The sequence below is a fragment of the Rhinolophus ferrumequinum genome, assembly GCF_004115265.2.
Source record: "Rhinolophus ferrumequinum isolate MPI-CBG mRhiFer1 chromosome 15 unlocalized genomic scaffold, mRhiFer1_v1.p scaffold_54_arrow_ctg1_1, whole genome shotgun sequence".
Taxonomy (NCBI): domain Eukaryota; kingdom Metazoa; phylum Chordata; class Mammalia; order Chiroptera; family Rhinolophidae; genus Rhinolophus; species Rhinolophus ferrumequinum.
In genome coordinates, this window is record NW_022680357.1 from 3,344,861 (window position 1) to 3,370,805 (window position 25,945).

Below are 25,945 nucleotides of genomic sequence, written 5' to 3' on the forward strand. Positions count from 1 at the left end.
GTGTGGGTACAGGGGTGGACAGGACCATGGGCCCGCCCCCATCCAGCCTCTGGTGCTGAGAACGGGACCACAGGGAGGAGGAGAGAAGCAACAGTAGCTTTTCTCCTGATACAAGCCTAGGAAAGACAGAAAGTGGGAGAATCCTAAAATAGGTCAAACCCCTTAGGGAATTGATGCACAGACATTTTTCGGGACCCGCGATTCTCCAAAGACCACCTTCCTTTCAGGAACATAAGACTTGGTGATGTGGGGCGGGGGGTGGCTCGCTTTGCGTGCTACACGTACAGGCCCTGTATAAACAGGGGATCGAAAGCATTGTGAGCAGGGGGGCTTCCAGAGCTGGCCGGACTCCTGCTTGGTGTCCACACAGGCTGGGGCTCTAGAAGCTCTCTTCCAGGGCTCTAGAAGCGGGAGGTGAAAGGTGAGGGCTGAGAACAGCTCAGCTGCGCCCTCCCTGAGGTCGTCTCATCATCTCCGGGACCTCTCTGAGCCCCAACTTTCTCTCTTGTGAGTGAGGACACTCCTCCCTACACCTTGGGGCAGCGTGTGCTGTTACCCGGAGCCCCAGGGGTTTTACTACACATCTTAGGTGCGTACTCACAAACCGTGGTGCTTTTTCATTCACTCATAGCCGCTCTGAGGCCCTGGTTGGGTGAGCGGCCCAGTGCTGGGTGTGGGTGTCACGACCCTCCCACTGTGTTGGTTTGCGGGCTCAGGGGGGTTTGAACAGAGCAGATGAAGGTCTGTACAAGCCCCCAGCAGCTTCACGGCTCCGTTCGAGGTACACCAGCACACGTCGTGATGGACCTGGTCCCTTATCAGCTGTGCAGGTTGCTATCCCATCAGCAGCAAAGAGCCCAGGCCAGAAACCACATTCTCTCGCTCCCCTCAGGCCTCCCGGGGTGCCCGGCACAGCACGTCCAGAGCCCTGCCTTCTTGAACCTCAAGCACGATGCCCTGGTCTGGCAGTTCTCTAAGTGGGGCCCTTGACCTGCCAGATCTAGGGAGCGAGTGGGTCTGAGCTGGGAGGTGGGGGCCCATCCAAGGGGACCTCCCCATCACAGCTGCCTCCTCCGCTGCCCTTCCCTCCTCTATCTGGATTTCCCCGTGTCGACGGCCGGCCCTGGCCCACTCTGTGCTGGGGGAATGACCAAGGGCTGGGCGGGTGGCTGGTGAGCAGCGCCCTACCTGCCCTGAGCTCCGTGCCGCTGTCTCCAGGCCCAGACCCAGTGAGGAGACGGCCTAGGGCACTGTGGGCAGTAGCTGCCTCTGCAGCCGCTCCGTGGTACCTGAGTGCCCGGCTGGCTGCGTCCAAGACAGACAGGTGGGACCATGGGACTGCTCCAGGCCAGCATCCCGGGCCCTCCCTTTTGGAAAGGAAGGTGGGGAGGAGCCGGGGAGGAGGGTCCCGGAGCAGGACTTCAGAAGGCCCCCCTGCCTTTCCTATCAGGAAACACATCCTGTTAGTGTCTGGCTGCTGTGGCCGGCAGCTATTTGTTGCAGTTGGCTACGCCCTCCAGCTCACCAAAAACAGCCTCAAAAACAACCATTTCCTCTCTGCTGAGAGACAGGGGGAAAACGCACGCGCGTGCACACACACACACACACACACACACACGCACACGCACACACTTCCCTGCAGCAGGCTCTCTGCTTTCCAGGACCAGCCGTTTTGTGGCAGAGGCACCAGGCAGGGGCTCGGACAGCACAGAGGCCGCTGCACCCCACTGTTCCCCGCTCAGAGCCCGAGGACCGTGCTCGTGTTGCTCTGAGCTCAGCTGGTTCCAAGGAGTGAGGCCCAGCTGACCCCACGTTGCCGCCTGCCTCTTCTCTCCAGTGACTCTGTTCTGTGTGGGCGAGAAAAGGCTTCCAGCCTCCCTGGGCCTCTGGTTCCCAGGACGACGGCGCACTCAGGACTCGGGGCTCTCACGGGTGCCCTGCTTCCTTCCCGGGATGGGCCATGCAGCCGCCTTCACCTCAGGCCTGGCCCTGCTCCAGGTGCAGGAAGGAGGGTAAGGAGGCCCGTGAGGAGGGCTCACCTGTCACTGTCACATGGGCCTTCCCGACCCTCCGAGAATGAGCGGTGATGTCCTCTAGCCGCCCCTAGCAGCGTCTCGGTTCTCCCTGGCCATAGCAGCTGACTGGGTCTGGGACTTTCTCCACGACACACAGACGGCACTGGCAGCCAACGATGACTGTCCAGAAACTGGTGGCCACAGCTGTGCTGGTGGCCCTGGTGTCTCTGGTCCTCAACAACGCGGCAGCCTTTACCCCCAACTGGGTGTACCAGACGCTGGAAGACGGGCGCAAACGGAGCGTGGGACTGTGGAGGTCCTGCTGGCTGGTGGACAGGGCCCGGGGAGGGCCGAGCCCTGGGGTCAGGCCCGGGCAGGCAGATGCACGGGACTGTGAGCCCCTGGGCTGGGGCTCCGAGGCGGCAGGCTTCCAGGAGTCGCGAGGCACCGTCAAATGTAAGTCTGCTCACTTTTCTGTCTCTCCTTGAGAACGGGCGGGGCCCGATAGCCTTGCACCTCCTGTGTGTTTGCTCTGCTCTGAGGGGTGACGCTGGCTTTTGGGGAAACCGGGCAGGCCCGGAGCTCCATGCCCACCCTTCCCTCGGCGAGCCACCGGCACGTGTCAGTCCTGCGCAGCCCAGATCTGCCTCTGCTCTTTCATGACAGTTCTTCTCATGCAACAGGGGGCTTTTCTCTGCCATTGTGTAGAGCTAATGGGCAGAGTCGTTAACCAAATCAAGGAAAATTCATTTTTCCTGGTGGAAAATTAAGGTTGTTAATGAGAATAAACAAGAAGCTTAAGAACACGTGGCTAAGTTCTGACTTCATTCCACAGTTGTCAAGGTGGTTACGGTGGTGAGCAGTGCGGGGGGGGGGCGGGGGCCCGGGGCTGACAGTATGTGGGCTCAGGAGGGCAGAACCCTCATCACCCTCTCCACCGCGCTGTCACGGGTCCTGGTTGCTCATGCCGGGCACCAGGTTTATCGTTATTCTGGAAGCTGGGAACTTGACTTTGAAAGTAGAGTCACGTTTGCATGGACGGGAGGGAAGGGCTCCTATGTCTGAAGATGCTTGTCACCTAAATAGTCATGGTGGCTGACGGGGAAAGTTCTCCCTGCGATGACCCTTTAAACTGCTGAGAGGGTCTAACTCGAAGGGAGGCGTCATCCGTTCTGAAGACAAATGCTGGTCTTTAAGGAAACGTGACACATGAGGCTTCAGCCGGGCCTTTGCTAGACGGTGTCCCCAAAGTCCTCAAGCAACACAGGCATGTGATGTGCTTGGCGTGTGACTGTCCCCAACTGCCAATGGGATGGGCTCGGAAGGAATGCGAGGGATCCCAGGGTGGGGGACGGTGCCCGATTTCATGGGCAGACAGCGCAGGCACGTGCTGGCCGAGGTCCTCGAGGGCATGCAAGCTGCTCCGCGCACTCAGCCCCTTCCTGCGGCCCGAGGGGGTCTTCTGTGCAGCAATGGCTGTGATTGTCTGTCGCTTCCTCCTCCTTTGCAAGCAGGGAACGAAAACCTCTCTTTAAAAAATCGAAGTGCATGAATGATCTCAGCATTTTCTGTGAGCTCTCGGAACTCAGAGGCCTCTGGAAAGCCGGATAAATGCAGCTGGACTTGGGTCGCTTGCTGGTCGAGAACGGTTCTTCTGGTTTTGGGGACCATCCTGATTTGCAGTGAAAGCCAGTGGCCCCACGGTGGCTCCAGTGTGGGTTCCCCATCACCTCTGTCCCCATTGTTGAGGCCTGGTCACCTCAGGCCAGGAGGACACACAGGGGGCCTCCTGACCCCCACACAGCCGGCCTTCGCCTCCCTGACCACCGGAGACGCTCCCTGACTTTACAAATATCCTCTCACCATTAGCATGGCATTTGTGGCAGCTGACCCTTCGTGAATCTCTGAGCATCCAATATTCGGCCAGAACAAGGGAAACGTCTGCAGGAGCTTCTCTTGAGCAACACTGAATGGAGGAAAGCGATCTGACTTCACACCTGCTCCGTGTGATGGAATATGACAAGCACGCTGGCGTCCGGGCCCCAGTGGTCTGGAGCTGGGGCTGCTGGCTGCCACCTGAAATCAAACGGGCGCCCAGTCTTGTTGACCCCAGCCCAAGCTGTCCCAGGTCTAGCTGATGTAGCCGGGGTGCAGAGATTGGGCAGAGGAAGCAGGAGTCCTCGGACAATGCCCGCTGGCTCTGCATAAACACCCTCCACATCAGTCACGACGGGGCAGTGGGGTCCGGGCTGCAGAGCTGACAGTCCCTGGAAGTAGGAGTCACCCATCTCAGGAGTTCAAGCCTGAGCACCCAGCTAGGGGCACCAAGGAGAAGCAGCGCGTCCCCTGTCACAGGTCACCCTGCTTTGCCCAGAGAGCCAGGCTGTCCTAGAGATTCGACATCGTGACAGGCAGCCAGGGCCGCAGCTCGGGGACAGCAGATAGGCTCCTGTCAGCCCGGTGCCCGGTGGAGCTCAGAGTTGCTCTCCATGTTCATTGTGGCAAACGTGGAGGGGGGCCACCACCCAATATTCTCAGTCTGGGCAGGGGCCTCCGTGCTGCTGTGCATCCTGAGCGCGCTGAGTCGGGGGCGTGAGGGTCAGTGCTGGGTCGGGGGCGCAGGTCCTCCAGCTGCCCAGTCATGCTGGGTCCTGTCTTCGAGGATGCTTTGCTGGACAGTATGCGGTGATCCTGACTTTTATTTCTGATCAGGTGGCTCTTTCTTCCCTGGGAGCTTTGGGGCATGACCCAGCGGACTTGAAGTGCCCCTCTGGCTCCTGAAGAGACCTCACAACCTAAATTCAGGGTTAGTCTTACTCTGTTCCTTGTTTTCTCTGCCATTTCTCATCTTTCCGTATTTCATGCATTCTGTCAGGCACTCAAGGTTCTTTTTCTGAAGCGAGGTGCATCACGAATAAACACAGTTAACTCTTGGGCAGAGGGCTGGAGCCCAGCGCTCCCTCCGGGGAGCCCCTGGCCCACCCACCCACCTACCCACAGGTGATTCGCTGCGCTGCTGTCGGCCCCAGGCGGGTGGTCTCAGTCTCAGTGGAAAGGCAGAGGGCATTTGGTGGAAGCAGACACACAGTTGTACCACATCTGTCAGGCCAGAAGACATTCCTCATCGGGTTCCTTAAAATCCAGGTGCTGCTGCCCAGGCTCTGCACACAGGTCGTGTGAGAACCTGTACAACACCTGGGCACGGTGGATTCCAGCCAGGACGGGGCCCCTCCGGGTGTCTGGAGAAGAGAGTATGGCTGAGAGGAGAGGCAGGCAAAGCGGTGGGTCTGCAGGCGGTCACCAGTTCATCCTTTACACCCTCTAGACAACTTCACCACCACGGGTCCACGGGGACCTGGTGACTTAGGCAGAGGCCCCTGTGCAGCAGCTTGTGCGGTGGGAACGCCACATGAAGCCACTGCCAGGCTGTGTGGCATCGGGCTGTATGCTCGGGGCCGCCAGGAAGGAGGGAGCTGGGCCGAGGAGGGTGAACAGTGGGCATGGCAGCAGGTACCAGGTGGGGAAGGAACAGCCGGGGTCCCCGGCGCTCTGCTCCGGGCTCCCGGAGCTTCAGTCATGTGGCCTCACTACACCAACACGCACCCCTGCGGCTGTCCCCTGGCACTCATTCCGCCGCACGCCACTGGCCTCCTTGATCAGCAGTTCATTCAGGTCTTTCCTCACCTGCAAGGCTGAGCTCGGGAGACTGGATGGGTTTCTCTGGGCCTGGCTGTGAAGCCAGCACTCGGCTCTGTGACGTTAACCTTCGTCACGCTTAACGCCCTTGTCCCTGATGTCATTGCCACCTCCCAAAAGCTACCATCTTTTAAAGAAGCACAGTCTCTGTGTCGTCATATAAGAAAATAATTGCAAAGAAAATCAAGTGGGAAGAAGATATAAAGAGCATTGGGAACAGCAGCTCCACGGGAAGTTAGCTAGTTTTCCCAGGCAAAGAGGGAAAGAGCCACCTGGGCTTACGCCATCCTGACGGGGCCATCAGGCTGGCTGTGCCTCCAGATGCCCCTGCAGACCGAGCGAAGAGCCAGGAAGGTTCCAGCAAATCAGCCTGAACCTGGGCTAGCCTGAGCTGATGTCCTCAGCCTTGGGGGAGGTGAGGACATCTCAGACCCCAGCGAGCACGAGTCCAGTGTCCCCTACGCTAAGGCTCAAAGAGCACTGCTGCCATTCTCCTGGCATTCTGGACCCACAGCCACATCAGGCCTGGCCCTGCTCATACCACTGGGGCTCCCACGACCTCACCGGGCCCCTGCCTCCTGTCCCCTGGCGCTGTAAAGGGTCAGCGGAGTGTCAGCATTCCTGGAGATGGCAGTCACGTTCCTGCAGTTATTCTGAAGACGACAGATCCTGAGCTCCGTTCCCCGGGAGTGAAGTCCACCTGGGAAGGGGGCTGTGCCTTTCAGAAAAGTGAATGAGACAGCAGAACCCACAGCGCTCAGCTTGACTCAAGGGGAAGAGTTCATTCGGTGGTGACTGTCATCTGTCTAGTGGCACGCCCACGTGTGTTCTCTCTTTCTCTCTCATGCTTCTCGGATGCTGGGCTCTCCTTCCAGAAGCTGCTGACTTTCCAGCAGCCGGGGCGTCTGCCACAGTCCTGCCTCATCCATGCTGGCCTCGGAACCAGTGTTTCCACCCCCAGGCCGGAGCTGGCACTGGAAGGAGGCCTGGGGTGGGGGAAGGACGAGACCCTTCAGGCCCTGAGTGACAGAGGGACAGCGATGAGGAAGCAGCTGGAGTACAACGGGCAGGAGGAGCGTACCCTCTGAGGTGGCACGTGGCACAGCACCTCCTTTTGACTCAGCTCCACAGCGCCAAAGATGAAGGCTGCCCAGCGGTGCAGAGCTGTGAATCAGAGGCCATCAGGTGCTAGACCTCCCGACCACACGCTGCTGGCCCTGCCTCTGCCTTTGAGGTTCGTCCAGGGGGCTGCTCTGTGCCCCTCTGCCATGTGTACATGTCCCCTGCACCTCACTCCTGGACCAGGTGCGGTTGGGGGAGCAGAGTGCAAGGAGCCCCGGTTGTGGGGGGAGGGAAGGGAGATCGGCGAGGTTCTCAGCGCAGACAGAGGAATGACTGCAGGAAGGAGGGAGCTCCAGCCCACAGGGGCCTGCCCGGCACTGACCCCGTTCTCCCTCTTGGTCCCTCACAGTGCAGTTCGACATGATGCGTGCCTGCAACCTGGTCGCCACGGTGGCTCTCGCTGCGGGCCAGCTCACCTTCGTCCTTGGGCTGACGGGCCTACCCCTGATGTCACCCGATTCCCAGTGCTGGGAGGAAGCCATGGCCGCTGCGTTCCAGCTGGCAAGTAAGTACCCTGGGCGCCCAGAGGGGCCCCCCAGAGCCGTGGCTCCCTCAGCTCCTGTTGGGGCTGAGAGGCCCACTGTGGCCTTCTAACGTCAAGGCGACCTCCTGGGTCACCCTGTGCTCTACTTGTCGCCCCACTGGTCACCATGGGCGGAAGCAAGACAGAAGCATGCACGTGGTGGGGGGTGAGCACAGAGGATGCAAGCAGCACTGGCTTTCTGTCTCTATCGCCGTGGCCCCCGGCCCTTTTCCATGGTGAGACAAGGTGCTGGCACGCGGGTGACGTACTCTACCTTCCAAAGCCTTAGGTATCTGGCATTTTCTCTGCAGCCCGTGTGGTGGGTAGCCTGGGTTCATGCCCTCCCGAGATGGCGCAACAGCTGGGAGGAGCAGTGAAGCCGCCTGCCCTTGCCCTGGGGAGAGGGGCGAGTGCCCTCTGAACCCATGCCTGGCGAGGTGCGGTAGCCCCGCTTTGCCACAGAGCCCAGGGGCATCAGGAAGCCCCTTTGGAACAATCTGGAAGCCACCATGGCCTCCAGGGGCGACTAGAGGCTGAAATGGGGCATCGCATGAGCACACCTTGTGGTCTTAGAAGGGTGAGCGTGGTAGCATCGTTGTGAATTATGAATGGAAATGTTCCAGGAGGTTCCATGGTGGCCATGGAGGCACCGTCACCCCCAGGAACAGGGGGGCGGCTCGGCCAGTTTCCCTCAATGTCTGTTTCTTGTCGCCACCGGCTCGGGGTTAATTGTGGAAACTTGGGGGACGTTCAGGCTTTCTGCTACCTACTGGGGAAAAGTCTGGTCCGGTCCAATGGGGACAGAGACTGCAGTGGCCAGGGCAGGAGGCGTCATAGCCAACCTGCTCAGTGGAGAACGGCAGCATGTCCCCCTGTGGTAGGTGCCGTTCCAACAAGCCAGTAGAAGAAATGGCAGGAAGTCTGAAGTGAATCATTCCAGGAATAATAGATGCTGGCCCTTATTCTTCTGGAGAAACACAATTTCCAGAATGAGGCTGACAGACTGGCAGATGTCTGTGTGCTGGAAAGCGCCTGGGTGGGAATCGGAAAGGCACTCCTTCACACCGTTAATGGAAGGTGGTCATGGTACGGTCACTTCCCCATGGCCCAGGCTGGACGTGGGAGCGGGTCCTGAGGGCCGAGCAGGGAACAGCACAGGGTCTGGTGTGAAGGGGACGGGAGTGCACCGTGGCTCCATCACTTACTATCCATGTGACCCAATTCACCCCTCAGTTTACCCACCTGCAAAGTGGGCATGAAGTGTACCCCCATTTGACTGATTTTGAGCATTAATGAGGCAGGTTGAATGGGATCTCGGATCACTCCTGCCTCCGTCCCTTCTCCACGACTGTGGGTAAAAAACCCAGACATTCCAAGTGATAGGGATTCCTTTAGGAAAAATACCCGTTTGCCCTCCGCTGAGCTTAGGGCCATAAAACAGAACTGGTTTCTCTGCCTCACTGAAATGGCCCCTCTCCATCACACGGGGGTATCTCAAATTCCACCCCTCCGAGAAGGAAGTGGAAGATTTTGAAACGTGATTGGAAAAGCTGGATCAAAAACAGACATTTTAGTGGCATTAAGGAAATGAAAGTAACAGTTCTTGCTCTGAAAATAACTCCTTCTAGCAGGAGAATCAAATTGGCCATTGCATTTCTTAAGAAATGTCTTTGAACTGCTTACGTAGAATTATTAGGAGAAATAGTGTGGGTTTGGCGTGAAACTGATATCTCACTTCCTGCAAACTCTTATTTTAGAGCAAGATAGTGTTGTTCACAAATAATATTTTTTAAAAACTCGAAAGGGGGGAAGCCCCATTAACTAAAATCAAGTTGCTCACAGCAACCCTGGGGGGATGGCTGCCAAAGGTCTCCGGGGGGCCTGTCCTGGCGAGGCGGGGGCAGGGGGTACCGCGCTTCCTTTCCTGAGTATTTCCAGGCCATCGCAACCTCTGGAAAGGTTGGACCAGGCTCTATTAAAAAACCCTCAGACGGACAGAAGCCGATGGAAAAAGCCAGAAGCACGGAGGGGCAGCCCATGGCATTTCAGATGGTCCGTCGTGTCCCCGCAGGCCAGCCCTCTCCTTGGTGTCTGACCATTCCCCCAATAGGTCTGTTTTGCCCAAAAAGGAAATGCATTTGGCCCTGTTTAGACTTGTCTCATTGACAAACAGTACAGAATGCAGCTATGTGCCTTTCTTCTATCATGCTGCTAATTTTAGAGTTAGGTTTTTTCCTGTGCTCCGGTCTGTTTTAAACAGTCAGGGAGAGACTGAAGGGCGCCAGGATATCCTGTCCCAGGAGGGGGAAATGCCTGCTAGTACCTGTTACGCAAGCCAACCTTGAGTCCCCAGTGCATGGGCCAGAGGGTGGGCAGGGGAAGAGAACGAGGAAGGGAAAAGCACATGGTGTTAAGCCGAGGCCAGGAAAAGCTGGAACCAGCCAGAGACACTGACAGGACCGCGGCCTGGCACTGCAGCCTGAGGGGATGGGAGTCTGCTCCCTGGCTCATTCATTCCACAACCATTTCTGGGCACAAAACACAATCGCACGACGCTCGGCCTGGGTCTGTAAATGGACCGTCCCCTGCTCCTTAGAACTAAGGCTCCAAAGGATCCTGTCACAGTGACAAGTGACATGGGAACCCAATGAAACGGCCCTTTCCAGGTTAAAAATGTGAATTATCAGCCGTTTCACTGGGTGAGCTCTATTGTGTTCAGGCCATCATTCACAAGTTTCCAATTTCTTTGCAGAATTTTCCAAAAGTGTAATTTTAATTGACTTAAAGGTGAAAAAAATTCCTTTCTGTTCCTTATTCCACCCCCACCCGATAAGCTAAATATGCTGCGAAAACGCTTCATTTTCCGTGGTGAAAGCACTCTGCACGTTAGGGACACAGGCCTGAGGTGCCCAAGTTCACCCCCTGTCACCCGCTGGGTGTCCAACAGACTCTCGGAAGGCAGGGGTCGCACGGTGGCCGATGAGATAGGTACAGTCACCATGGAGTGGCTCTGCGCTGTCCCCTGGGCTGATGTCTCTCCTTCTCTCCTCGTCCTCCTCTTGGTTCTTTCTGTTGTAACCTGTACATGGCAGACACCAACTGCCAGGCTTTCCTTTCTTCTCTCCTCTTCGGCCTCTTTGGCCTGTCACTCAGCCTGTCAGCAATCCAACTTGGGAGTGCTGGAGACCTCTCCGGAGGGCCCAGAGCAGCGAGGCTGCAGTCACACGCTCCTCATGTTCTGACAGCAGAGGTGTCATGAGGGCCTGTTGTGTGGGGGCCAACAGGCCACACTAGCCCCAGAACCAGCAGCTGTGGTGCTCGGGCCCTGCCTTGCCAGGTGTTTCAAGCGCTCCCTTCCCACGGCCTCACACCTGCGTGAGCTCTGCTCTGGCTCACTCTACAGACCTTCCATTGCTCCTTGGTTCTCCTGATTCCTCTTCTCACTGCTGCTCTGTTCCTTCGTGTCTGTAGCCTCACTGCTGTGTGCAGGAAGGTACAGGCAGAGCCGGGAAAGCAGTGTTGAATGGGGATCAGAGGATGCCACCTATGAAAGGTGAAAGGTTACTCTCGGCCTCTGATTACTGCAGATGCTTACGACCCACGTTCCACACTGGGAACAGAGGAGAAAGCCAGGGTGAACTCTGCAGGCAGCCCAGCTTGGCGGGCACCTCGGGGTTCCTGAGGATGGCTGAGCATTCCCACGGATGTCTGGGTGAGAGTGGGCTCTGGAGCAGGCTGCCTAGCTTTTTTCTTTCTTTTTTTTAAAATAAATTTTATTGGGAAATATTGGGGGACAATGTGCTTCTTCAGGACCTATCAGCTTCAAGTAGTTGTCCCTCAATCTAGTAGTCTGGTTTTCAATCTAGTTGTGGGGGGCGCAGCTCAGCTCCAAGTCCAGTTGCCGTTTTCAATCTTTACTTGGCAGGTCGGGGGACTTGAACCGGCAACCTTGTGGTTGAGATCTCGTGCTCTAACCAACTGAGCCATCCGGCCGCCCCTCTGGAAGCTCAGCGGCAGCTTGTTGTCTTCAGTCTAGTTGTGGAGGGCGCAGCTCACTGGCCCACGTGGGAATCGAACCGGCAACCCTGTGGCTCAGAGCTCGTGCCTGTGCTCTAACCAATTGAGCCGATCAGGCCGCCCCAGGCTGCCTAGCTTTGGATGAGTTATTTTATCACTGTGCTCTTCGGGCTGTGGGGAGAGCTATCGCAGGCCTGCAGACACCGTCTGCAGTCACGCTTGCTGCTCCCGTCATTCTGATTTCCCACCTGGTCCTGCTGGACCGCACCACACTGCAACGTTATCAGTCCCCAGACACGTGCTCCGCGCTCTTTGTCAGGGAGAGGGCTCTCTACCTGAGACCACTGTGAGTGCCACAGCCAGCCAGGCGCTCCCTTGACCCACCCCAGGGGCAGCCTACCCTCCCAGGTAGAATGCTGGGGAGAGGGCTCTGAAATTTCCAAAGTGTGACCCTCTCGCAGTCCCCCAGGGGCTCACAGGGTCCCCTGGACCCTCACTGTTGGCTATGCAGGACTGACTGACCACGAGTGGCCCAAGGCTGACATGTTTAGGCGGCGATGGACAATCTAGCGGTTATTCAGGGCTCTGTACTTGGGTCAAGTTGCGTCTTCAAAAGGCAACTCCTCAGCCATCACTGGGCCTCCAGGGCAGCGCACTGTATCTGAGTCCAGCCTGAGAACACTGGACACTCCATGCTCAGTCAGGCTGGGGACATAACTGGCGCCCCCCGTGGCTCACCATCCCATCAGGGCGTGCTGGCGCTCTCCTTGGGGTGGAGGACCTGTGGACCCCACTACTGAGAGCCCTGGGCTAGCAGGCACGTCCCTGCATCTTGGGAGCCTGATGACAGGATGGGGTCATGCGATTGGGGGCGGGATGGGGCGGGGGGGACAGAGGGCCGGGCTTCTCATCTGCTCCCTTCCCTAAGCCTTCCTCTCTCATCCCCAATGCTCATTCAAGTCCATGTACACGCCACCTCCAGTCCTTTTTGGAAAATACTGGCATATAAGTGAAAACCTTCTCTAGCCCTGCACTCAAGGACCCTGGAAATGGGGGCCCAGGCTGCAACCATCTGTACCTGTGACAGCCAGGACAGTCTGAGAAAAAGCACAGTCCCCTTTGCAATGTCCCAACACAGAGCTTTCAGCCCAGGCAGCCTGCCTTCCTTTAAACACTGGCTTTAAACCCTCCCTTTAAACACAGGTCTACTAGCCACAGATTTATCAGTGTGTTTCTTCTGAAGTACGCGGCCCTCGCTCTCAGGCGTCCATGGATTTCTTATTCCAATATTTGATATTATTCTTAGTTTATGATTTATCAGCTCTCCTCATAAGTAACCCTCACCCTCCATCTCTGCAGAAGTTTTTAGGTTAGGCCCCTTATCAGTCAGGTGTGTGGCCCTGGACCTTTCTCAGACTTAACAGTTTTTCTCAAAGTATAGTAACCGCGGTGAAATGTGGCAAAGTACAACCATTTTTGCAGAAGTCGGCTGTTCCATATTTCATGATAAACTGCCTTCATAATGGCCTTAGGCTCTCCTTGGGGACATTCTCCCATGATTCCTCATCTCCTTTATGGAGCTCCCAAGAGGCCTGAGCTTCGTGCTTTTCTCTCAAATAAGGGAACCTTCACTTGTCCATTTCAGGCCACCCTCACCCCGATTTCCACAGCCTGGCACTTCAGAGAACTCACTGTCATCTTACAACGGGGCTCTTCCTCGCACACACTCTGTAGCTGATGGACACGAGTCCTCACCAGAACTATTTCCGGCGCCGGGCTCTCTCGCTCACCTCGGGCGGTCTCCTCCTTGTAACATGACGCCTCTCGAGTTTCAGCAGGATGACTAAGAAGGCAGTTTACTGTGGAACCTGGTCAAAAGCCACTTTAAAAGCCTCACATGGCTTCTGATCTGCTGGCTTCCTCTTTCCACTTCTGGAAATCATTAGACTTTTTCTTATGATGGCAAAACCTATAAACACACGAAAGGCCACTCACAACCCCTCCCCCCCGAGAATGCTGATTCTATTAGCCCTCCGAGGTCATTCGAGGTGATAAATGGTAATTGTCTTGGCATCTCAGGAACTGGGGGGGATTCCTCTGTTTTCTTAGACTCGGGGGCCTTCTCACAGAAATACGTAAGTTTTCGTTTTTTACAATACACCAGTGTGTTGTTTGGTCTGGACAATTTGCTTTTCTGTCTCTGCACCTATGATCTAAGCCCCAGTCTCCATCCTAACCGCACCTCTCATTTCTTCCTTCTCCTCCATTTTTTTCCGTGCAGCTCAGAGAGCTGATGCGTCAGGCAGAACTTGGGAGCGTCGGTTCTCGTGGAAGTGTTATGATCGTATCAGTCATACCATATTTAGCGTTTCCTTTTCCAGAATCCCTCCCTCTAGGGAGAAATACGGGACCACCACTGCTTTTCGGCTCACAATGTTGGAAGAGCCCAACCACAGCCGTGCCTTGAGTCGGCTCATTGACTGGTCTGCTCTGTACATGTTCTCTCTAGAAGCCGTGGTGCCAGTTCTCAGTCACAGGCGCCTGCCGTGCCAGTTCTGCCACTGTGCACGCCGGGGCAGGTGTGCTGGGTGAAGAGCTCAGGGGTCAGCCCCACGGTCTTTCCACTGATGCCACCTGCGTGTGCTGACAGTCAGTCAACGGAAGGCCCTGTGACAGACACCGACGCCCTAGGAAGCGGGCAGGAAGGAAGAGAAAGGAAAGGGCTCTCTGCAGGCTGAGCTGTGAATCACATTGCCCGCCTCGCGGCCGGCTCACAGGAAGGGGCTGCTGGCTTTGGAAACATAAATCCATGAGGATGGAACCGACTCCACGTGCGGAATTCGGTGCGTTTGCTAAAACTCCCCCCCTTGGATTTGTTTCTGGACAAACCTTAACATCACTGACAAGGCTTGGGAGACAAATCTTCCAGGGATAACTCTGCGAAGAGACGGGGTCTGCACATTAGGCTGTGACAGAAACGGAAAACCTGAGGCTGAGGCCAGAGCAGCCCCGGATCTACTTCCTCCACTCTGCTCCTCTCCCACCAGCCAGAGAACTTGATGAAAGTAAAAGCCTGATTTTAGAAGAAGGTCTGCACACGGCGATTACCCGATTAGTCAGGGCTGAGGCTGGAATGCCAGCGAGGCTGTGAGCCCACACGGGCTGTCTTTCCACATCTTTGTGGCTTTTTACTACTGACATGTGGCACCCACAGAAGACCCGAGCACCCTGTGTCTGTTCAGCACCTACCGCCCCCATTGGCCCAGGCCAGGGTTGGATGATTATCAACCAGGGAGCCAGTGGATACTCTAGCAGCCTGCTGGGATGAGGCAGAGTGCACGTGTCCCTGTGCCAGGGACATGGCTCGGGCTCTTCCTGCAGTTTGGCACCTGTGCTCACTGTTCCAGTAGGTTCTCCGCACCTTCCTGGTGCAGGAGAACGTTTTTCTCAATGTATTTTGTAACGTTAGGGAAACAAACCCCTTCTATGACTACACGTGTTTTAAGTTGAATGAAAATAAAACAAAAGCCAATGCCAGTCTTTACACAGAATAAGTCATGCCAACCTAAGTTTTGTTAACCTTTTTCCACACTAGAATACAGAACTAGACACTTCCTTTCTACTTCTCCTCAGGGGAGAAAAAAAAAAAAGCCAACTAATGTACAGACTCTGAATTACGCCAGCTAGGAAGCAAGACACCCACACCTGTGCTGGAAACAGCCCAGGGCCGCTCACTGCTGGATTTTCACCAGTTTTCAAGACAAATGATGAAAGAGGAGGACGCTCGGCTCACTCACTTTCATTTTGTAGAAACACCATCTATCAGGCTCTGCTCTGATCCTGGTTGGCCATCTCTATCGCTTTCCTGCTTGTGTTTTCAGGCTGAGGAGGCTATGCCCTGGGTGTCTGCGAACTTAGACTTCTATAATCAATTCTCTACCTCCCGAGTGTTCTTTCATCTTGTAATGGAAAAAACAGACACGCTCTGAAACCTGAGTTTGTGTACCTTGTTGGCAAGATAGCTAAACACAGGAAGGAAGGAATAAGCAGATCCCAATGGTGACAGAATCTTAGCTTACCCTATTTTCAAACACCTACGACACTGACCTGAAGAAAAGAAGTGACAACACAGTTGCGTGGCCCTGCGACGCTGGGGAATGTGAGTGTGGGCGCAGGGCAGTGTCCGAGTCCTGCCCTGGCACTGCCCGGGGGTCAGAAGCTGGCAGCTGCTTTGCTCACACACTCTGTGGGGTGGTTCCATGAGTAAACACTTTCACCACGTGGCGCGCACATTGGCCTCCGGTGTCGCAGGCCCAGCCTGGCGCCGCCCTCTGGGAGGACGTGCCCAGTGGCTGCCCCCGCTCTCTGGCACGATGCCGCTCCCCCACGCCCACGCCACGCAGCCTAAATGCCTGTCTTGTGATGTGGGCCACGTGGCAGTGATTCATTTCATCTTCATCCCCCCCAAGAAGAATGCCAGTTCCCCAAGAACAAACCCACGGCGCCTTAGCCCCCAGAGTGCACGCGAGTGGAATCACCACAGGTCTGCCGAACACGTCGCACATGAACTCACACACAGCACCGGCCCTGGCCTCGTGCTGAGTGACATCTGCTCAGTCGTGGCTAACAAGGTCCTGGCGTCCCTCTGATGGGTTTTGGTCATGAAGAAGCTTAAACAACTTGACTGTGGAACCTGTTATTCATCACGCCTCCTTTCCCATTGACCATACTGCATGCTATTTGGATTTGTCTCAAATAATCCACTGAACAAGTAATTCCTGGGCGACGCTCTGGGAGGCCGAGCTCAATGGGGGGGCCACAGTGGAGGAGGTGCCGTGCTCTGAGCCGAGGAGGCTGGCGTGTGACTTGACTGCTAAGTGGAGCACTGAGCCATCAGGGACAGGGGGACAGCCGGCAGCCCTCCTCCCCAGGGCTGACGAAGCCCAGGGACAGCAGCACCAGTAAAGGCCGAGAAAGAGTGGAACGTGGCATCTCAGAGGCGTGGAGAAGCACCGGTGTGGCCGCAGCGTGACAGAGACGGGGCAGCTACGGAGCAGGGGAGGAGATTCGAGGCCAGGCAGGGCCAGGCCGAGATGCGTCCTAGGGCCAAAGACGCCATGGGGGCGTGTTGTACGTGGGGGCACGTGGCAAGTGTCTTACAGAGCTGACGGTGCGGCTGTGGGAGAAGCCTGGAGTGTGTCAAATGCATTAACATCCGTGACAAGGCCGACGGGCATAGCGTGGGCAGGTGAAACACAGAGACCGATTGCCATGACGGACCTCAGGAAGGGCTTGTAATTGAAGAATCTAAAATTCGTTGCACTCCTAAAATATGCTAAATGTTTTATTGTGAAATATACGTGCAAAGGACTCAGGAAACATACGTGTCCTGCCAAAGACGTAATGAGGTGACCTCGAAGAAGCCTCTGGGTACCCTCCTGCTGCACCCTCTCACCCCTGGAGGTAACCACTGTCCGGCATTCGTGGCAGCCACTCCCTAGTTTTTTATACTTTTATTCCCTTTCCAAGGTTTGCTAGAAGGAGACCCGACGGCTGAGCCTGTGTGGACCGTGCACAGAGGAGCACGTGGTCGTACCCGTGTGTCCCTGTGACCTCGGCTCACCCTCCCTGGGGCAGCACGGCTCCTGCTGCTGGCTGCCCGCAGCTCATTGTCTCCCGTGGATGCGAGTTTTGGATGTTGCTGATTTGGGGCTGTGGTCGTGTTTCCTGTGATTGGCAGGCGTTTTACTTGGGTGCAATCCTGGGAGTGGAACTGCAGGTCCCAGGGCATCCCCCGGCTGTCTTGAGCTCCGACTCGGCCTCATACCTGGGCCTACACTTGGCGTTTTTGCCCTTTCTAATTCGGCCAGTCTGGTGAGTGAGTGAGTTTTAGTCCTTTCCAGTGGAGGGTCGCCTCTTTCAATCCAGTTCTCACAATTCCCAGGTCTCCACTGAAATGTTTTGCAGTGAAATTCAAGGTCCTCTCTCTTTATTCGTCAGTGGTGTAAACCAACTCCAAGACAGATAACTGAGCCGTGAGACGGGGTTGCCCTGAAGGCCACATGGAGGCCCAATTCTTTCACTCTGCTCTGCTTTCAGGAACGATGTTGTAGAATTAGAGCTGAGGCCACATAACGGATTTTTAAAATGTTCTTATAAGACACACACACCGAAGGGAAGCTTAGTGAAAAAAGGGAGAAAACAGGCTTCAACCGCAGCAAGGGTAAGCGTCTGTATCCCTCCGCAGGGTGGGTGCCTGATGCAAACCAGCTGCTGCTGTTTGGATAAATTCCTTCCGACCGCGTTGGTCTTTAACACTGTCCACCCTGCAAGCTCCACTGGCCTTGCTGAGAGCGCCCGGCAGCCGGGGCCTTGCTCCTTTCCTGTCAGACATAAGCTGGCTTCCTAACTTGCTCTCCCCAAGTTCCCATCCTGCCCCATCCTTCTCCGTCTTGTGGCATCCAGGCGTAACAAGCCCCCTTGGCTGACAAGAAATGCCCAAAAGACATAGTAAAAATGAGAGGACACACAAAGTGCTTCATTTTCACGACACGAAACACAAGCTGTAGTTCCTTTCCCCACTAATGCGACACTCGGTGCCATAAAATCGTGAGCAGAGGATGCACTCTTCACTGGGAGGCAGAAATGCCACAAGTTTCTTTTTGTCGGTGTGCATGACAAACAGAATTAGTTATTTTTAACAGAAAGGAAGTATCCAGAAGCTTTCCATGTATAACAAGCTCCACAAGTAGTGCAGAGAATTGACACAGAGATTAGTCACCGTCACCATTGTTTAGGACATGTCCGAGGTAGACGAATGTTTAATTCATACTTTCTGGAAAGTACAATGACGATGAGACCATGTTGCTTGTGCTTGTAGAAAACGCAAGCCTGTCCGCCAAACCCCCCCCTCCGCCCGCCCCCGGCACTACCTTCTAACACAGTTTCTAGAACCTTAACTGGCATCACTGCTGCTCTCTGCTCTGGACCATGCTGGTCGTGCATGACCCGGTTTCCTGAGGAAAGCAGGGTGGCCGTGGGGAGTGGAGGGACCGGCATGAACAGATGTACGGATGTCACAGTGCAGGGCAGGAGGGGAGACTGCAGCGGCAGCAGCTCAGCCTGGCCAGAGCCCAGGGCGGGGGACGTGGACGGGCCTCGGCAGCAGGACTGTGGTGGCCTGTCCTCCGTCCCAGCCATCGGGATTTGTAGCCCAGGTTCAGACCTGAATCTATCAAACATCACTGCCCTGTTATCCTAGTCGACAGATCCTGGGTGCAGAACCCTGGCTTTCCTATTGTAGAAACTAATCAAATCAAGTCTTTGGTGCTCCTTGAAGGTCAAACTATGAAAATAATGCTGTGCTATTAGTTACAAACTGAATATGGACAAGTCCTTGGGAACTTTGGTCACTGCGGGACTCTGGCCAGTCCTAGCACGGTCTCCTGCCCTTCTCTGCTCTCAGAGTTTGCAGAGAGAAGAGAAAGGTATGGAAGGAAAATAAACAGGGGACAAGGGAAGATGGAGGCGAGTGGAAAATTCTAGAACCAGATGCATCTATTCAGAAGTGAGAGGAAAAACCAAATACGCTGGAAGGAGACTAGGAAGCTTCTCCAATCTCGGCTTCTGTCCCCTCCCTAAGTGTGCAGGCTCTAGGCTGCCTTGAGTTTTGAAAGAAAAGCTCTATTTCTTTTAGACACAAATGCTAAGAACGAGAAGACTCTTTAGGGGGGTGGCCGGTTAGCTCAGTCGGTTAGAGCGTAGCACCAGGGTTGCCGGTTCAATCCCCACATGGGCCACTGTGGGCTCTGCCCTCCTTAAAAAAAAGCTCTACAGAACAGGAATTTGGACTCAAGTACCACTCTGATAAGATTTCTAGATAAGATTTGGGACATCTCTCTGTTTGCTTTCACTTTGAATGAATTTAGCATTTATAAAAGTCAGACAGGACCTTACACAAAGTTACTGCTGGGTCTGTTTGGGCTGAGGGAAAGCGAGTGTCAGTGTCACCTCCAGGCGGAGGGCAACTAAGGAAACAGCTTGACACCTGGAGGAGCCCAGGGAGAGCGTGCAGGCCCAGACTTTCCTATGAAGCCCCTAGAAATTATCCTGTGCCAGAACCGAGCGGACGCACGACCCCCAGTCACCAGACGCCCGGGCCATAAAAACCCACACGGCCTAACACAGAGCAGCTCAACACGGAAGCACTGGGACCCAGAATTGGGGTCATCGCCCACTGGGGGAGCACCGGCGGTCCGGGGAGACGCGCAACTCCGATTCTGTGGGGCCTCCGTGTCACGGGAGTTCTACTGGCCTCTTCCTGGCTCTGAGTACGGCGTTCTCAACACTTGTCTTTCATTTGCAGGTTTCGTCCTGGTCATCGGACTGGTGACATTCTATAGAATCGGCCCCTACACCAGCCTGTCCTGGTCTTGCTACCTAAACATTGGCGCCTGCCTCCTGGCCACCCTGGCGGCGGCCATGCTCATCTGGAACATTCTTCACAGGAGGGAGGACTGCATGGCGCCCCGGGTGATTGTCATCAGCCGCTCCCTGACGGCGCGGTTTCGCCGCGGGCTGGAGAATGACTACGTGGAGTCCCCGTGCTGAGGCCGCCGGGCAGGCTTAGGACTCTATCCGACTGTAACGAACAATCGAGAAACCAATGGGCCGCCTGTGCAGCAGTGGGCGATTCGTATGACTTCCTATATATGCATATGTACGATACACAGGTATGTTTACTATTACATATAAATACATTCTATGATCATATATCGTCTGGGCCAGCCTCCTCCTGACACTCGCACAACCTGGCTTCACGCGCACGCATGTCGCAAGGAGGAAACTAGCAACTGAGACACCCACGCGGAGCGGTGGCTGTCCTGCTCGGCACCCTGGTCTGGGGTTAATTTATTCTCCATCTGCTGAGAGGGGCGTCCGCGGCCAGTTTTACTCTGGTAAAGCAGGACACCCGGAGAGATTTTTCTGGAACTGGCCGTGATCTTCCTCGAGTGGCTCAGAATTTATAACCAGATGATTACGGCTTTACAACAGGATGGAGTCAGTAACATCTGTTTGCGCCGGATTATTTTTCTAAGTTAAAATAAAGGGCAAACCTCTTACCACTGTCTACAGTGTGTGTTGTATCCATCTACACTGCCACGTAGTGAAAAGAATTTGGTCTGTTTTCTGCCATTTTTGTGGGCTGGCGGTCAGAGAGGGGCTGACACATTTTTAAAGATCTGGTGGGAGTGTGGCTTCGGATCCCTCACGTCCTTACTCAGTTTCCGTTCATCTGAAGCCCACGTTCTGAGACTCTAGACACTGTGGCCCTACGATGGTGGACACACAGCTGGCGGAGTAAGAGGGGGAAAGTCTATTTGTTTAAAGAAATTCAGAGATCGGTGCACTTTTTTCCCCTATAAAATCTGTAGCCTGTCCTCAGCCAAATGCTCAGGGGGCTACAGAATGCCTTCACGAGGCGACACTGATTGCAAACAGCCCAGCACCTAAATCTGTGGGAGGCGAATAGGCCGAAACTGCCCGGGCTGAACAGGAAACACCTAACAACCGGCCACACCCCCGAGGACCTGGGACGCGGGACTGGGACGGCCCGGCTACATGTATAAGCACAGTCCTCTAAGAGCGGCTCTGCTTGAACTCACGCCACCTACAGGTGGAACCACTGTCGCCATCCTCTGGCCTGGGAAAGTGATCCCGCCTGGGCACTGCTGGGTGCCAAGCAAAAGCAGGGTAAGACCCCGGCCGTCACTAGGCTGACCCACAAGAAACGTTCAGCTTTGTTACTTTTAACCTTCCAGAGAAGCGAGGCGACCGAATATGAAGCCATATTGCCCCAGGATAGTCAGAACGAATGGCAGGTTGGGGTGGTGCTTTAAAGAACATAAAGCGATTGAGACGATTTAAAAGCATCTGTGGCCTGACCATCTCAGCACTCAGTGTAGAAACAGCCAGATTCCTGTCCCACAACCAGTACACTCATGGGGAACAGTTAGGTCACAGCTTCCTCTCTCTGAGCTTCTTTCTGACAATGGACTTTCCTCCAGATCCTATGCTAAAAATAATTGTTTTTTAAAAGAATAATGGAATATTTAAGATGTATAATTTTAATAATATTATGTATATGACTATATAAATGTACATTAAAGTTTTAAAGTTGGCCACGTGGTTGATTACGGACTGTGATCGTGTTTCTATTAAATGAAAAGTGACCAGAGAAAGGCTGGCTGGGCTGTGCCATCCGGCCACTCTGGTTCACTTCCCAAACTAAGAGTCCTCTTGTTCAAATGGCCAGTGTGGAACAAGCCCTCCCAACTGGAACAAGGTATGGCCATCCTGTTTTAGAAATAAGACAAGGGACTAGGGTCACACGCTGGTTAGAAAGATGCTTCCGTGTTACAGAAACGACCAGAAACTGCAAATGAGGGAACCTGTTCCAGGCAATTTAATTTCCCATCTTTCTCTTCCCACTTTAGTTTCATTCTTCAATAACTTTTCTACCCTTTCAAGATTAAAATCTGTCAAATGCTCTTGGGAAGAATTGAAGAATTCTCTCAGGAACGGAGAGAAAGCTGCCTGTCGACAGCCTTTTATTGAAAACTTCTTTCAGATCAATTTTAATGCCTTTTCACCCTACTGTTTTGAGTGTTCATGATCAAACCCCTTTTTGTTTAGTAGCAATTCTTCCCAGAGGGATGGGAAGTATTATGAGTATTTAGCAACTGCGGAACTTCTGAGTAGGAAGTGTCCAGAACACTATAAAATAAATCAAAATAACTAATGACCAGCCCAAGAGGCTATGAGCATGGCAGTGGCCGAGAGCCAGGCTCACCCGCTTCCCAAAATGCACCACTCTGTGACGGCGCAACGTGCCAGGTGTGTCCTGGCGTCTGCAAGTGCAGCGCCATTTCACTGAGTGACATACAGCATGACAGCATCACGGAAGAGTTAGTGATTCTCAGACTCACATTTAGAAGGGGAAGAGAGACGCAGAGAAAAGACTTGGAGGGTGTACACATCCCTTTGACATCTCGGTGAATGGACTCCTCACCTTTTGATGAGTTTGATGGATTTGAAAGCTTCATCCATGTCTCCGACGGTGACGAAGAAGGTGAAGTTGAGCATGGTGTCCTGGGTGGGCTTGTCGCAATCCTCCAGCCCCACGAAGTCTCGCAGGGGCCTCCTGCCCACCATCTGGGGGATGCAGGGGTGCCCTGAATCCGCCTGGTCGTCTCTGTCTGCTTCTCCCGGCTGAACGACAAAGGGCACCATTTACTTCTCTGTTCACGTAAGTTAATGTCTATGCTAAGCCTGTTCCTTGAGCTGTGTTAGCCCTGGGGGTCCCTCTGCAGACACTCGGTGGGAGGCCCTGCCAAATGCAATGAAGTTATCAGACACCCTGTCCTCATTCAAAGTTATCAGAGCTTTTGGCTTTGGTTTCAGACAGTGGATGAGCTAAGGCCGTCTGTGTGCAGGAACCTACCTTTCAGCCTCCGCCTCCCTGATGTCAACTTCTCCACAGTTATAAGACAGCTGTGAAAATCCTCACCTCTCAGGTTTGTTTTGTAAACGAGAGTTTTTACCGTCAAGTCAGACATATACACACGTATGCACAAGGTCTTAAAATGAAGTAACACCGGCGCGATTTCAGGTGGAATTTTCCAAAATGACAACCAGGATGAGTGGAGCGCCCTTCACTGGTTTTTCTCAGGAGAACTGTCAACTGAGTGCAGAGCTCCCAAACAGGTGTGCGGAGAGGAAGACAGAGAGAGAGCATCCTCTGGCCCCAGCACGAGCACGATTTAGTGTGCTGCCTGAGGCCTTCTTACACAGAAATACAACCTCCTGAGGGGACTGCCGTCCTTAAATGTCAGCTTCCTTCCGGCCTGCTGGGTGCTGTGTCCGCCCGCTCTCCTCCAGGCTGGAGCCCACATGTACAACCCTGTCTTCTGCATCGTCTGCTTCTTTCTCTCTGTAGGATCCATTTCTCTGGTGTCCACACTAGCTCCCCTGTGTAAAGGGGGGGGGGCCATAATCGACCCTCCTGGGACCCAGCACCCCCTGCATATCACTGGTCTTGAATCTGCTGCTACTCTCTGACGTCTGCAACGCTTGCCTCCACCACCTGCCTCTGACTCAGTTCCCAGCAGCTCCTCCATGTCAGTGCTGCTTCTCAAGTTCAGCTGCGGTCCCAACTTCAGGGGGTGCTTGACCGGGGCCTTGAGACACTGGTAGAATGTGTCAGACCTGGGTGTGGATGGCAAGACCCATCCACATACACAGGGCAGAGTATAAGCAAAGGCCCCGCGGTGGCCCACGGTCCAGGGCGGCTGAAATTCAGGATTCATGGCTATGTGTAGGCTGCAGGAGGCTGGCGTTTGGGCTGATTTGGCACTGAGTGGGAAACCTCCAGAAATGTGTGTGCGGAAAAACAACCGGGGTACTGCTGCTTGCTGTGGTTTAATAGCCATAAGGCAGGACCTGACGTCCATCAACCTTGCAGCGATCTAATCAGAGCCCTGCTTCCGTGAGCATGTACGGGAATTCTCAGAGAAACAAGGGCGCCTGGAGGCCCTGCCTCACCCACTGTCGTCACTGCTCTCTTCACAGCTCTGCTAGGCAGGGACTGGGCCACAAGCGGGAGCTGGGCCCCCAGGGCTGTCGACTCTCATCCACACCCTCGAGTATGTGGATGATGGGAACTGCTGGCCGGGACGTGGCCGAGGGACGTGACTACAGGTCAGTCATCAGAAGAAGGGCGGCTTTCAGAGAAACGCAAGGCTTAGTGGCCATTCATCCCAAGAACCTTAGGTTCAAATTAAAAAGACGTCCTACGTGGCAAATGCAGGCAAACAAACTATGTCCTGTACTACAGACATCCGACCGGGACGAGAGCTCTGTGGAGTGACGTGGGCGTGCTGCTCCCATGAGAAGCTGACACGGCGTCACGTCCCTGATTAAACCTGGCGAAAGAGGACACACAGCGGGAGAAGTATCGTCACACACACACAACTAGAACTTAAAGAAAAAAAAAGATGTTGAGGAAACTCCCGAGTTCAAGTGACAGAGGGTAAGTGGGGCGTCGTCGTACACGGCATCGCACACGTCTCCTCTCTGGGACAACGAGGAGAGCGGGCAGAGGTGACGAGAAACGAGAGAGAAAAAGGCCGCGTAAATGTGTGGGAGAAACCAAAGTCCATAACGTGAGAATGGGGGGGAAAAACTCGATAGAAAGCATTTAAATGTTTCTCACAACTTTCTGAGTTCTCAAATCAAAGAGAAATGAAAACGCCTCGGGAGTACTCGATAAGAATAAAATTCAGAGAAATGCCCGTCTGGTGAAACTAATCTACTTCAAAAATAAGGGATTGAGAACACCTGTGTCGACTCCGGAATTTGGGGGTCCCATGAGACCCTTCCCAAGCTTCACAGAGAAATTCCATTTAACACAAGGAAAGGTCAGATCACCCACTGTTCACTGTGCCGACGGCCGTACGATTCTGTTTGATGTGTTGAGCTTAGGGACGTGTGAACCAACGGTGCCCAGAGCCATTGTTTCGAACATGTGCACCATCATACGTGCAGCGTCAGCCGCGCCCCAGAACCACGGCCCCAAGTGCACCTCGTCACATAACATTCACAGATCAGGGGGCCGTGGTGCCGGGGAGACCAAGTCCCAGGGAAGGCAACTAACTCGTCCAAAGCAACCTTGTCGGGGCGTGTGCATGTGTGCGCTGAAAACGACCTCGTTCTCTCACAAACTTACGTAAAAACCGTATGTGCATGTAACTCGCACACACGTGGGTACGTGAAGAAACCTCCGGAAAGACCACACACCAGCCTGTTCCCAGCAACCATCTCTGGGGGCTGGGGCTATGGAGATTTACGTCATCTTTGGTCTTTATTTGTAGCTTCTAAATTTTCTACCGTGGAAATAAGAATACGTAATTTTTAAGAAGAAGCTAGAATTACAAAAAAAGGAGACAGGAAAGCTGCAGGGTGTGGCATCTGCAGGGAAAATGCTGGGAGGACCCTGAGTGACACCAGCACCCTTTTCCTTAGCACAACGCTGTCTTGAGAGCAGAGCAACATCGAGTGACTCTCCTAACACAGGAGACCCCATATTCTTTGGAATTTCAGGGGACAAACCAGAGCAGACGGTTTGCCTTGCTTAATGCGCAGCGAGCACCTGGGAGACCCCAGCCCAGCACAAGAGGGGGACCCCGAGAACACTGCCCAGCGCTCGTGGGGTTCTCACCTTTTTGGTGAAGTAATAATGGGGCACCTGCATTCCCAGAAGAGACTGGTAGACGGGAGGCCGGGGGAAGCTGTCCTGAAGCAAGAAGCCATGCTCGTCGGAAACGAAGAAGGACAGAATCCACACGTCCGCCTGGGAGAGAGGGGAAAAGTAGTGTTCTGGTTTCACTCTGGCAATATACTTTTCCATTTTGTGTCTAATTCCCATTTTCATTGCTGGGGTACGGACAGAAAAGAGGATGAGCGCACGCTGACGCAGCTCCCCCACTCTCCTGGGCATTCGGCAGCCACACCA

General features: G+C 54.6%; 2 protein-coding genes across 3 annotated transcripts in view; one reads left to right on the forward strand and one right to left on the reverse strand.

The window, feature by feature from the left end:
* The window catches only part of IFT140 (intraflagellar transport 140), an 88,133-nt gene that overhangs the window by 20,693 nt on the left and 41,495 nt on the right, over positions 1–25,945 (reverse strand). For both annotated transcript variants that reach the window (XM_033101081.1, XM_033101082.1), the window contains exons 17-18: positions 25,652–25,783; positions 22,445–22,644 (exon numbers count right to left, since the gene is read on the reverse strand). In XM_033101081.1, the coding sequence (XP_032956972.1) occupies positions 22,445–22,644; positions 25,652–25,783 (332 nt within the window). The remainder of the gene's footprint in view (positions 1–22,444; positions 22,645–25,651; positions 25,784–25,945) is intronic.
* TMEM204 (transmembrane protein 204) lies at positions 1,556–20,503 on the forward strand. Its single transcript, XM_033101085.1, has 3 exons — positions 1,556–2,471; positions 7,183–7,338; positions 19,739–20,503. Exons 1-3 carry the CDS (start codon positions 2,192–2,194, stop codon positions 19,981–19,983), a joined length of 681 nt encoding a protein of 226 aa, XP_032956976.1. The 5' UTR covers positions 1,556–2,191; the 3' UTR covers positions 19,984–20,503.